The sequence below is a fragment of the Achroia grisella genome, unplaced genomic scaffold (assembly GCF_030625045.1).
Source record: "Achroia grisella isolate CSIRO2021 unplaced genomic scaffold, CSIRO_AGI_Agris_v1 utg38810, whole genome shotgun sequence".
In the NCBI taxonomy this organism is placed as follows: domain Eukaryota; kingdom Metazoa; phylum Arthropoda; class Insecta; order Lepidoptera; family Pyralidae; genus Achroia; species Achroia grisella.
This window is the reverse complement of record NW_026712833.1, coordinates 39,241-53,301: the sequence shown is the minus strand read 5'-3', so window position 1 is coordinate 53,301 and position 14,061 is coordinate 39,241. Positions and strand designations below refer to the sequence as shown.

The following is a 14,061-nucleotide window of genomic DNA, read 5'->3' as shown; positions in this document are numbered from 1 at the left end:
CAGGAAGATTTATATGTGTAATACATGTAGACCCGTGTAAAGCCGGGGCGCGGAGCCCGATATAAATAATTATACTCATGAATACAAATGTTTGCACCGTGCAAGGAATCGAACCCGCGACCATCGGAAGTATAGCGGTGTGCTAAACCGATAAACCACCGAGGCCATCAAATATATAATATATTTTAGTACATATAGTATAGTATTGTTATTTTATTAATTAAATTTGCCATTATTTTGAGTTGTAATATTTTTAATTAGTTCTTATCAATAACAGTGATAGGATAAGCGTCAAACAGAAAGATCGTTACCTTAATGGGCATGTTTCGAGTCCATAATTAATTTGAACGAGCAAATAGCAGTTAAAAATTAATTGTATAGATATATTTTCTAAATAAAAATATTATATGACCATTATGATTTGAAATTATCTCTCCCACAGAGTATATAATATCAGGTCAATAAAGATTCCAGTTCATTTCTCGTTCGGGTGAACAGGAAATTATAAAAAAAATAGTTTCGTTGTAAAAATGAAGATATATAACATATTTTTCATTTTGTCCGCTGTTGTTTTAATAGCAGTGGTAGTGGTAGAATGTGGGCATACATTCCTTGGTACGAATATTCAGAGACCATTAGTTCAACATCACCGTGCGAAATACAATTCTAATATTTTCCGTAAGAGAGTTGAATATTACAATTTCACACTGCCAAGAAATTATATTATTGTTGGAGGATCAATTAAGGTATGTGTATGTTTTTTAAGTCCCATAGCTCAGTTACTAAACAAAGTCAGTCACAAAGTGCACACACGTTTACCCGCGTCTAGGCGCGTTTGTTAACATCGCGACTCTCAAACTATTTAACTTATATACTTAGTATATACAGGACAAAGTTTATTTACTTTAAATACTGAAACCGATAAATGTATAAGTACATTTATCGGTTACTTACCTTACCCCTTACTAATATTATAAATGCGAAAGTAACTCTGTCTGTCTGTCTCGCTTTCACGCCAAAACTACTGAACCGATTTAAATGAAATTGGGTACACAGATAGTCTAGACCCTGAGAAAGGACATAGTGTACTTTTTAACGCGAATAAAGGTTTGTAAGGGGTTGAAAAAGGAGATGAAGCGCTGTATGGAAGTATCGTCATTTTTAAAACTAGAATTTTGAAACTTATATGTAGGCTGTTCATTAAATACTATAAATAAAAATTTGACTAAGTTTGTAAAATTGTTACCCTTAAGGGAATAAAAAATAGAGGATGAAAGTTTGTATAGAAAATCGTCTTCTTTGAAACTATAACGAGTAATCTTTTTCTTTGCCTTTTTTGGGTTACATTATTAAATATGTTTTTTATATTTGGTCAAGGTCACTTACACGCGCACAAAGTCGCGGGCACAGCTAGTTTTGATATAAATAAGTTTAATACTGTAGATTAATCATTTTTATTAAAGTATCGTAATTAAACAGATATATTTATGTTACACTAAATTGACTATAACAGCTTCCACATAAAAGGTATATAATCCTATTGTGTACTTTTATACAGTTTTATATTCATTTATATATTTTTATACATTACTATGATGTAATACATATAACTCTAACAATTTATACAGCGTAGACCAAAATAGATCTCAACAGAAAAAAATCTTGACTTACTTTTCATTTTCATTAATATAATTAAAATAACTTTTAATTATACATTTTGTACAACACATAGATCTGATAAGATGTTACTAAAAGTTTCATTAAGATTCGTTGAGTAGTTTTTGCGTGAAATAAGAACAAACATCCATCCGTCGATCCATCTATGCATTCATTCATTAACCTCATTCTGCTATTTAATTGTTTTTAATTTATACTTGCAACTTTTTTTTTATATTGAGTACAAACACGGTCATTCTGCTTGTTAAAATATTGCTCAATAGTAAAAATTTTCTCATTCGTAAAAAGAATATATCTAGAGCCTCCCTTTGTGTACCGCTTATTATTATTACTATTTAGTTATTTTGATTATTAGCAGTTGTTTTGATTTTATCACCCTACAAGTCCTAAGTAATCTTTTGAAACATGCAACATGGTTGTAGGAGCTATCTTCATCTCGCGAGATAGAATCTTTTATCGCGCGATAGAATATTTTATCTGACAGGATTTCTTCGATTTTTTTCGATTATGCTTTGATTGCCATTTTCGTATGACCTTAGCATCTTACCATGGACGGCCAGATCTCAGCGATTCGGTTCTCGTAATCACCGCATTTTAATAACAAAAATATTTGACAAATGATTGGCAAAAGGAAAAAACACAATCAACATTTTTTTTGGTTCTGATGACGCACAATGAACATTCATATAATATTGACAGATTCCAAATTCCAAATCTTGTTTTATTTTTAATTGTAACAGTCTTTAGGGCCAGCCTATATATATTAATACACTTACACATGACATGACTCACAAAACTTCAATTTTTATTTCTTAACATTCATTTCCAAACACTATTTGTTCTGGAGTAATCACAGCGGATTTTCGGGAATAATGAAATTAAAGACGCAGAGTAACTTGTACGACTTCTATATTTTTAACTTAATAAAAACTACAAAATTGTATGAGCACAGATCACAAAAGTGTAATATTTGCGTAAATAAAATAAGTAGGCGCTTTGACTTCACAACATTCCCCCCGGCATTGAAAGCTGCGCTTTCAATCAGACTCCGATGATACTGGTAATGGGCAGATTTTGCTAAAGGCTCGCCGAATAACTCCAGTGGATGTCCGGATATCAGCAACCCGTACTATGCCGTCAAGACCAGGATGAACTCCCACAACTCTTCCCAATTTCCACTTTAATGGCGGAAGATTATCCTCCTTAATTACTACCAACGTATTCAATTTTAAATTATCCTTGCAAGTACGCCACTTAACACGTTGTTGCAATTCTGCAATGTACTCTTTGCTCCATCTAGCCCAAAAATGTTGTCGTAATTGCTCAATGCGTTGGAACCGTGTTAAATTATTTGTGGAATGTCTTTGATAATCTCGGTCTGGCAAAGAAGTCAGAGACCGCCCAATTAAAAAATGGCCTGGGGTTAATGGATTATAGTCCGCAGGATCCGAAGAAAGTGGTGTCAGGGGTCGAGAGTTCAGCACTGCTTCAATTTGTATGAGAGTGGTGTTAAGCTCTTCATAGGTTAATGTACAATTACCCAACACTCTCTGTAAGTGGTATTTTGTCGACTTTACACCCGCTTCCCATAAACCTCCGTAATGAGGAGCATACGCCGGAATAAAATGGAAGTCAATGCCATCACAGGCTGCACTTTCGCCTAAAGAATTACAATTCGTATTTAGAAATTTTGAAATGTCGTTGTATGCACCCACAAATGAGGTACCATTATCGGAATAAATATTGACAGGTTTACCTCTTCGCGAAATGAATCGACGTAAAGCAAGTATATAATTATTACTAGTTAAATCGCCTACCAACTCTAAATGAATAGCTTTGGTAGTGAAGTGAAGCAAACAAAAACTGAAATATAAACCTTTACTAGCTTACAACCGCGGCCTTGTCGACTAGCGGACATAATAGGTCCGGCATAATCGACACCGACCGTTTCAAAGGGATAGCCACCAGAAAGTAGGCGCTGCTGTGGTAAATTTCCCATCAGGGGGGTTACAATTTTACCCTTCATGCGTGTACATCTGATACAATTGTGATAACAGGTTTTCGCTAAATTTCGCCCGCCTATAGGCCAATACCTTTCTCTTATAGATGCTAGCAACAATTGAGGACCGGCATGCATTAGGCGTTTATGCTCATAAATAAATAATAATTTTGTAAAAATGTGACTGGACTGTAAAATTATAGGATGTTTTTTATCTTGTGAAAAATTTGAATTATCAATACGACCTCCGACGCGCATTAATTTATTTTCGTCCATAAAGACGTTCAGTTTTAATAGTTGACTGTTTTTTGGCAAATTATCATTATTTAACAGTAACTTGTACTCGGGAAAGGATTCATATTGACTATTTGAAATAATTAAAACTAAGGCGTCGCGTAAGTCTACCTCTTCTAAAAAATTTGATACTACAAGTACCTTTTTACAATATTTGATAAATCTTAAAACATAGGCAACTGATCGCAATAGTCTTAAATAATTAGAAAAGCGACTAAATTCAATGAGCCCACAGGAATTGTTATTGTTAATAACAATAGCATTTAGAGATATGTCTGGTTTAATTTCTGGGAGAACTTCAACACACTTCAGTTGCGTAGGCCACTTTGACAAGTCATTCATGAGAAATTGCGGACCAGACCACCATAAGTTTAAACCTTGCAGATTACTAATATCCACACCACGAGATATTAGATCTGCTGAGTTTTCATCAGTTGGTACGTGTCGCCATGTACAATTTTCTGTCCTTTCTAAGACTTCAGCAACACGATTACGTACAAAAGGCTGAAGTCTAGAAGGCAGCATACGTAACCAACCTAAAACTATGGTGGAATCTGTCCAGCAGTAAGCTTGATCTATTCCCAATCTAAGCGACGTGATGACCTTATCATATAGCCGCGCTCCCATCAACGCACCGCACAGTTCCAACCTAGGTATTGTGGTAGGCTTAATAGGAGCTACTCGGCTCTTAGCCATTAACAACCGAACCATAACTTCACCAGAAGTACTGACGCTACGCAAATAAATGCAAGCTCCATATGCACGCTCTGAAGCGTCCGAAAAAACATGCAACTCTAACGACTTACAGGAGTCGCAAATAACAATCCTCGGTACACGAAGATCGTTCAAAAGAGGCAAAGTTTTACGAATGTAATTCCAATGACGATTAATATCATCAGTTAATGGTTCGTCCCAAGCTAATTTTTTAATCCAAAGCTGCTGTAACAATATTTTCATATTAATTATGCATGGAGCCAAAAGTCCCAATGGGTCAAAAATTCGAGCAATCATCGAAAGAATATCACGTTTGTATTACCATTAGGAACTAGAGAACTTATTGGGAAACAGAGTTCATCAGAATCTGTGTGCCAACTAAGACCTAATAACTTATTTGGCTCATCACTCCCAATATTCAAATCGAATGATGATGCTTGAACGTCCTGAGGATCAATCATCAAAAGAGGATTATTCGATTTCCATTTTCTTAATGGCATACATGCAGAAGCAAGTACATTAGTAACTTGCTTACGTATAGCTTGAACTTCAGCCAAATCGTTACCGCCCGTTAATAGATCATCAACGTAAAAATCATGTTGAATGATCTCGGAAATTTTATCATCCTTGCAGTCGATTCCTAACTGCTTTAGACAGCGTGTAGCCAGAAATGGAGCACTGGATGTTCCATATGTGACCGTGTTCAATATGAATTTTGTAATTGGCTCAGCTACATTACTACGCCACAGTATTTGCTGCAGATGTCTATCAGACGGGTGGACAATTATTTGTCTGTACATTTTTTCAACATCTGCAGACAAAACATATTTATGCTGCCTAAATCGAAGCAATATGGATATCAAATCATCTTGGACGGTGGGACCAATCATTTGGATGTCATTGTAAGAAACACCTGAGGTCGTAGGACAACTGGCATTAAATACAACACGGAGTTTGGTGCTCGTGCTACTATCTCGCATAACACCGTGATGAGGAATGAAATATTCCTTTTCATCTACCTCAGGCTGTTTATATTCTGACATATGGCCAAGCGATTTATACTCTGTCATGAAGTTGCTATACATATCTCTCAATTCAAGATTGCTCGTCAACCTACGCTCTAAAGAAAATAAACAGTGTTCCGCTCGATGAAACGAATTACCTAAAACAGAAGAATCATGTTTAAGCGGTATACGGACGCAGAAACGACCGTCATCGAGGCGCGTTGTGTTCGCAACAAAATGTTCCTCACACATTCTTTCTTCCGGAAAATAATTTGATTTGGAGCATATCTCTTCCAGCTGCCAGAATCGTGTCAAGTCAGCTCGAATGTCGTCCAAATCATGACTTGCACTAGAATCAATTTTACTAAAATTACATTTTATATCATTTAAATGCATAATTGTGTCATGATGACTAAAGATAGGACCTGAAATTATCCACCCTAATCTGGTTTCGCACAATACAGGCTTTTTCTTACCTAGTATTATTCTCCGCGTCCCTACCAAATCCCAAAAGAGATCGGCACCAATCAAGATATCAACATCTGCTGGTACAAAGAACGTAGGATCCGCCAAACTAATGTCAGTAGGGATGTCAATATTAGAAATATTAATTTCGTGACCGGGTACATTACTTGTGATTGATGGCAAAACATAACATTGAAGCTCAGAAGAGAAACTGTTATTCAACGACGTCATGTGCACATGACAAGTTTTGCCTACGCGTAAAGTTGCGTTATTTACACCCATGATTGACTTATCTACCTGACAGGTTTCCAAATTTAATTGTCGACACAATCTCTCAGTCATTAGACTTGATGTACTACCACTGTCTAATATTGCACGTACTATATGTTCGTGATTATTCTTGTCATATAATTTTACCAACGCAGTAGATAATAATACATCACATTGAATTTTATTATAACTATACATATTTGCTGCTAAAGTTACATTGTCAGAAGCAGCAGTCGTTGAAGACGACGCTAAAGGTGTAGTTTCAGATACGACTCTATTTTCATTACGAATATGATGATCATTGACTGCATGAATCAGAGTGTTGTGTCGACGCTTGCATATTTTGCAACCTGGCCTTTTGCATAGATTAGCAAAATGACCTACACTAAAACAATTGAAACATACCTTAAAACTGGGTAGTAACTTTAGGCGCGCTTCAACGCTCAACGCAAGAAACTGGTGGCAACCGGTTAGACTATGTTCACCCTTACACTTAGGGCAGATTCGATTATGTGATTCTGCTGTATTGGAATTCTGATGTGGATGACTGCCACGAACTGAAACCATAGATTTTAATTTCATAGTCGATTTATGATTTAAATTGCCCTGATTGACACGTGAAAGCTCTAATGTTTCAATCAAATCTGCACGATTTCGGATAAATTCTAGAAAGGTGTCAAAGGTAATTGAAGTATCTTTATGTGAATGCCCCTTAAATTCCTCCCACTCTCTATAAGTTTTACTATCTAATTTATGGGTAATAATATGGATTAAAAGGGTATCCCAATGTTTGACAGGTTCACCTAATGATTCAAGTGCCCGCAAGTTTTTATTTACCTGATCAATTAACCGCTTTAAATTTGCTGATGACTCCTTTGTTATTGCTTCCACATTGAACAAAGAAGACACATGATTTTGTATTAACAGACGTTTGTTGTCAAATCTATCGCACAAAAGTTTCCACGCAACAGCATAATTACTAGATGAAAACTCAACTGATTGAATTACCACGGCAGCAGAACCCTCTAACGATGCACGCAAATAGTGAAATTTATTCACTTCGTCTATTTCATCATTGTTGTGTATAAGGCTAGTAAAGGTATCTCTAAATTCCAAATAATCATCGTATGAACCACTGAATCGCGGTAGCTGGATGGTCGGAAGACGCACCAGCTTATGATTATTGCTCGCTCGAGTACCTCCATCACTACCCATATTGCTCATAGTCTCAACATTAACATTTTGTAAACCTTGGGCTTTCGCGATTGCCTTGAAATATTGTGATTCAAAGTCGGAGCGCTCTTTAAATTGCTCTTCACTATTATCAACTATACATTCAAGGCGCAACTGTACCTGATCATACTGTTCATACAACGACTCAATTTTACCCATACGTAATTGTAATTCTCTGGCATCTGAGAGACTTAACGGTTCATCAGTTAGTGTATGCAAATAATTAATAAATGCAGTTAAACGGCCTTTAAAACTGCCTCGCTTTTTTATTAACTCCTTTTCTTCGGTCATTATGGGATTCGAGTGTTGTCGACCTGGAATTTATACAATTAAAAAATTAATTCTAATTAATGAAATAAAGATCTACGATCAATAGGTATGAATACAAAATATTAAGCTAACAATATGTTAATTCGATAAAGAAATATATTTATATGTATATTATATAAATCTAGTAAATGTACTGTAAATGTTGTGACATTACATATATTACATATGCACAAGCATAAGTACCGATTCAAATTGACATTAATAGAGAAAATACTAGATTGTTTCTTAACTTGCTGTCGTACATACGGCAAATTATTTGTTTAACATAAATGTACAGATTCCTTAAGTACCTAAATTGTAATATAATATAGAACCTGACAATAAAATTAAACACCAAACACCAAAGTAACATTTAACACAAAAGAATTAGTTATACCTACTTTACTTACATACAACTGACGTGAATAACTATTGAAATTTGCAATTATAAGGCATATATTCTGATAATTAACTCAAACAATGTAGCATTAGTGCTTACTATACTTAATTAAGTATGATTTGTAGTTAATTTTAGCAAATTATGAAAAAGTACTAATATTATTCACAAGGCAGTAGGTACGAAACTAATGAAGTTAAAATAATGTGATACAGATAAATAACGTAATTATCGTTTACTAACCTTAGTAAAGTTTTTGATTTACTTATAATATTACCTGTAGAGTGTTGGGATAAGTTTATTATATAGTAATTTATACTTAACACCACTATAAATTACACTCGATTCACATCCAATGGTAGGTAGTTCTGCCGGTCAACTTGCATCCAATTAATTTCTCTTTTATTTCTTGTATTTCGATTTAATTCCACAAAATAATAACTGATCCGCATTTAATTCACATCCGGCTTCGATATAGGACCATGTTCTGGAGTAATCACAGCGGATTTTCGGGAATAATGAAATTAAAGACGCAGAGTAACTTGTACGACTTCTATATTTTTAACTTAATAAAAACTACAAAATTGTATGAGCACAGATCACAAAAGTGTAATATTTGCGTAAATAAAATAAGTAGGCGCTTTGACTTCACAACACTATTCAATATATAAGATATATATTGAATACCTGTTATGAACTAAACCAGATAGGAAAGAGTTTAATTAAAATCCTTTCAGTAGTTTCTAGGTAAAAGAGTAACAAACATCCATCCATACATCCACACTAACAAACTGCCGCGTTTCCAATATTAGTAAGATTTAATAATTTATTTTTATATTCAGGGTATCCTGGCATACGACTTGACATATAGCGAGGCATCAGCGAATGTAACACAGGGGGGCGTCGGATACAACTATGTAACACTACGTATGAAGAGCGAACGCGGAAAAGAATTAAATTACAACATCTACATTTATGCTTGAAATTAAACGTCATTCATTACTTCCTTGTATCTACTTTATTACTTACTTGTACTTATTTAAGGCTCTCAAAGCACAATATTTTTATCAATAGCGATTGGTGATATTTTGATTTAGTTATAATGAGTTAATTTGTCAGTTTTTAAGTAGAGCACTCTATTGGATCATGTGTGGTTTTGCAGCAGGAATTGTCACTGTCTTTCTATCTGTCCGAATACTGGCATTAATGTTTTCGTATTTCGCATTGTGAATCAATCTTCCTCCATCATACTCCTTTCAAGCATTAGGCCTTCCTCTCCAAGCCCTTCATAAAAAGCCGGGAACTACCTTGCAATTCTGGTGTCGCTCATGAACAGTACTGCATTTACCATCAAGTGCGTAGTAAGTTCATTTGCCTCCTGGTACAAAAAAAATTGTGTATAGACACAATTTTTTTTGTACCTAGGTAGTTTTTGTAGTTTAGTATATAGTCCTTGTGTCAGCTACCACATGTATTGCGCTTGCTTGTCTGTCATTTTCTTCCAAATATTTAAATGCTTTTGGCAATAGCTGGCCTTTACAATTTCATCGGACAAAAAATTGGGCAAGTACTAAAAGCTGCAGCTGAAGGTCAAACCCCGCCTGATGGATACAAATATAGCCTCGCCTCGCTAGGGTTTCGAATCTGGGCTCAGCTCGTCGTAATTTTGATATACATATGATAGAGGACAGATCTAAGGAATGGTGTCGAAATACTAAGTTTTGGCCAACAACAACTTTTGTAACAGGATCCGCTCATTAGTCCAGTGACTCGGGGGCAGTCGCTCCAAAAATCGAGGAATAACAGATGATGTAACTAAGATGATCGGTGAAAAAGAATAGTATTAAATGCATCGATTGTAGTTGAATCGCTGTTTTGATAAAAGTATCACTGTGTGTAAGTCTTTAAGGCTTTTAAGTAATATAGAAATTATTGTGTTTTATTTCGTGCTTTGAAGGATCCATAATAAAGAACATATATGTATAACAGTATTTTCTTTACTTCACTGTAATTCTGGCAGTAAGTAATCATAATAAGGTGTTAGGCCCGCCATGTGGATCTTTATTTTTAGTTATATAAAATTTACCATAGTCTATTTAACAGTATTATAGTGTAGTACAATTAATCTAATTTATCTGGTATATAATGAGTTATCTAAATTTAAGGAGACTGTAAATGAGGAAAATATAAAGGTTCGTTTCAGAAACATAATGAAATCAGCCCCCAAAGTTGTATTGAAATATAATGTCTAAATTATTAAAATAAAAACAAGGAAACTTCATTGGAATTCAACGTGCTCTTCTCAATTCAATAATTAGCTATTTATCATTCTTGTTTATACTTATTTCCAAATAATATAATCTTGGAGGCTTTGGTTATTTGTAAGAAATTGGCTCTTGTTAAATTGGTACAAATTTAGATCAGTGATTTCTTTTATTTTTAAATAATAATAATAATAATAATCTCAGGACTATTCACACAGAGCCATCTAGACCCAAGTTAAGCTAGCTAGAGCTTGTGTTATGGGTACTAGATGACTGATACATATACATAGATTTTTTTTTTTTAAAATACATACATATTAACATAGAAAACACCCAGACCGATACAAACAATCATATTCATGAATACAAATGTTTGTGCCGTGCGAGGAATCGAACCCGCGACCATCGGTCGTAAAGCGGTGGGCATGACCGCTAGACGACCGAGGTCGTCAAAATGTAAGGGCAAATAAACTGACGGCTTACCTAATAGAAAATGGTAGCCATTGCTATTATACAAGAACATGCGTTGCTATTTCGGAGTACCTACTATGTTATCACACCTACAGATAGCTTACTGTATTTCATCTATCATATAATCTTCCAAGAGAGATTAAAGAACTGGGATCTCATACGTTATTCAAACGCAAACTAGATTTTTGGCTGTCACTTGGTAATTTTTACAGTGTCCAAGAATATTTAAGTAACACAAACACCTTCATGTAATTTGCATGCCTGTATGGTAAATGTTGCTGATCAATCAATTTCATGTAAGATCATATTAATTAAAGAAGAAGAATTTAAAGAATTTATTTAAACCAAAAACAAATTTATAACAATAACATATTAAACGTAAACAACTACATTAGTTTACAAAAAAACTGTGTTGCAGTTATTTGCGCCCATCTCCAGAGCATTGTATACAATTTAAATAAAAACAAATGAAAATAAATGAATTATAATACTATACTAATATTTCGCAAATACATTATTTCATATTTCACTTATAGGTTACGATTAGACAGTGAAATTACAGGGTAAGAGGCATGACATCTTACTTGTATCACTGATGTTATATAGTAACCGGATAACGTGATGTTTATATGTTCCTAAGTATAGGCGACTTTTATTATTTACCATCAGGTTGGCCGTCAGCTTGTTTGCCATACAGATAACTTAAGATATTAAAGGCGGGAGTTGACCTTAAGTTACTCTATAAGTCCTTCCGCGGGTTTGGAGTGCCATATGCACTCGCCCATTATTCTCCGGTGAAGCTGCAAAGGCCAGCTGCGGCCAACAGCATTAGTAGTACAGTAGTCCGAAAAACAAAAAAAACCTTCAAGACAAGTGCTTATTCTTTATTGAAAGGCCTGCAAAGCACTTGCAATTCCCCTAGTATTATGGGTGCTTATGGACGCCGGAAATCACTTTCCATCAGATAATCCGTGATCTTGTTTGTTGTTTTTTTATAGCTTTTAAAAACATAATTAATAAGCTACCTAATAGAATATTTATCATTAAAAATTAGAAAATAATAGGAACGTAATTAAGATCAGAGAATAACATATTTCAATTTATTCTATTCTATTTTATTACTTCCACTTTAGCTAACGTTTTTGTGTTAGTAATTACACGGTATGGTTTCCAAGTGAAACTTTTACGGCGACATTTTGTGTTCAAGCGAAACTACTTTCCACATTGTACCTGCTCATTGCACTTCAACTTTTATTTGTATTCAGCATGCTTAAAATTTTAATTAGTCTGAAAAAGAGCATGGACCTAATTCTATAATGTTGGTGGAGTAGGGCGATAGCAGTATCTGAATAGTTAAAGACTAGTGGTCTCAATACCCAATGTAAAACATATCACGCCGACCCCATATAAATGGGATAAGGAAGAAGCAGATGATGATGATGATGATGATTACACAATGTCATGTCAGATCAATCGTCATTTGATTTGCCGGATTCTGTGCCGGATTCTAACCGCATTTATAATTATTAATTTCGCTCCGCTAACCACTGCAGTTGCAAAACCACCGCGTGGGGACGCCATCTTATATATAGTGCATACTGGTATATTATAAACTCTACGGACAAATAACTGCACAGAGTGTTTCGGTGACTATCGGCCAGATATTTACCTTGCTTGAATAGCAAGAGATCCATCAGTTCGCTGCTGAAGACCAGCAGTAAATTCAAGGTCACTGGACGTCGCTCCGCCTCTTCTCCTAATTCCTTATATTTTCCTTAATCCTCACAATTATGCTAAGTCCTTCGAATTAAATTGAATCAGCATCTGATTGACAGACACAGTTCTAATATCAAAAAAAGAGTATTTTACACCAGCCGCCCCAGATTTATATTATTTAGCGGCAACTAAACAACACTGGGATTACAAGCTCTACTCAATGCCCGACGATGCCTCGTACACTCAATAATGCTCGTAACGTTTCCAGTAGCGGTGGTCAGGTTTCCGCACTGAATATTTGTGGTCTCACACATGTTAGTGGTAGCAGAATTAAACAAAATAATATCCATTGGGTAATGAAGTGGAATTCCGCAACACATATTTCAATAGAATATGTAGTTGATATATATTTATGAGTCGACATAGAAATAGAAAACAGACCATATTTTCTAGTACTATATCTACTCGATCGATCTCCACGTGATCTCTTTTTTAAACCCTCGTGACTGTGTCTGTTAAATTTGTCTTTTAATATTTCCTAGCAATGCATAGATGCTTCAGGTAAAGTCTGGAAGCACATAAAATCCGCTCTTTCTTTATTCTTTATAATATTAGTACAAATTTCTATAGTTATATATATATATATATATATATATATATATATATATATCATAGATATAAGGAGATGTAAAATATAATGAAGGTTCAATATTTCTAGAAAAAATGTTAGCTTCACAAAAACTACGGTTAAAAATTTGTTCGGTAGCGATTGGAAATGAACAAAAAGTAAAAAGCTGACTTCACCTGATAGCGCGTGACAGACCGATAGACACGACGACGGCTAGCGGCACATATGACACCGTAGTCACAATACTATTTATTTATTTCATCTTATAACCACTAAGTTATAAATAAATATAAATAATTTTGATGCCTTCGGTAGTCTAGCAGTTGAACACATCGCAAGGTGCAAACAATTGTATTCATGAGTATGATTGTTTGCATCGGTCTGGATTTTTTCTATGTATTTACAAAAAAAGTATTTACGTATTTATATTAGTTATAGGTACTAGTATAACAGAAACTCTGCTTACCGTAGACTAGATGGATAGTCTTAATTGTCCAGAGATATTTATTTATTTAATATCGAAATATTACATATTAAATGAAAATAGAGTCTGAATTTACAACCTACATTCGCTACTCTTCTTGGAAACAACAATAATTTATTTCTATATTAATAATGGA

General features: G+C 34.6%; 1 protein-coding gene across 1 annotated transcript; it reads left to right on the top strand.

The window, feature by feature from the left end:
• Positions 1-530: 530 nt before the first annotated feature.
• LOC131844065 (uncharacterized) lies at positions 531-9,451 on the top strand. The gene is made up of 2 exons (XM_059192843.1): positions 531-746; positions 9,205-9,451. Exons 1-2 carry the CDS (start codon positions 531-533, stop codon positions 9,343-9,345), a joined length of 357 nt encoding a protein of 118 aa, XP_059048826.1. The 3' UTR covers positions 9,346-9,451.
• Positions 9,452-14,061: the final 4,610 nt, after the last annotated feature.

What these genes read in the sequence shown, in the direction of transcription:
- LOC131844065 (XM_059192843.1), top strand. Translation starts at nt 531, where the DNA reads ATGAAGATATATAACATATTTTTCATTTTGTCCGCTGTTGTTTTAATA. An exon ending in TTGTTGGAGGATCAATTAAG is followed by an intron (nt 747 to 9,204) that starts GTATGTGTATGT and finishes TTTTATATTCAG; the next exon opens with GGTATCCTGGCATACGACTT.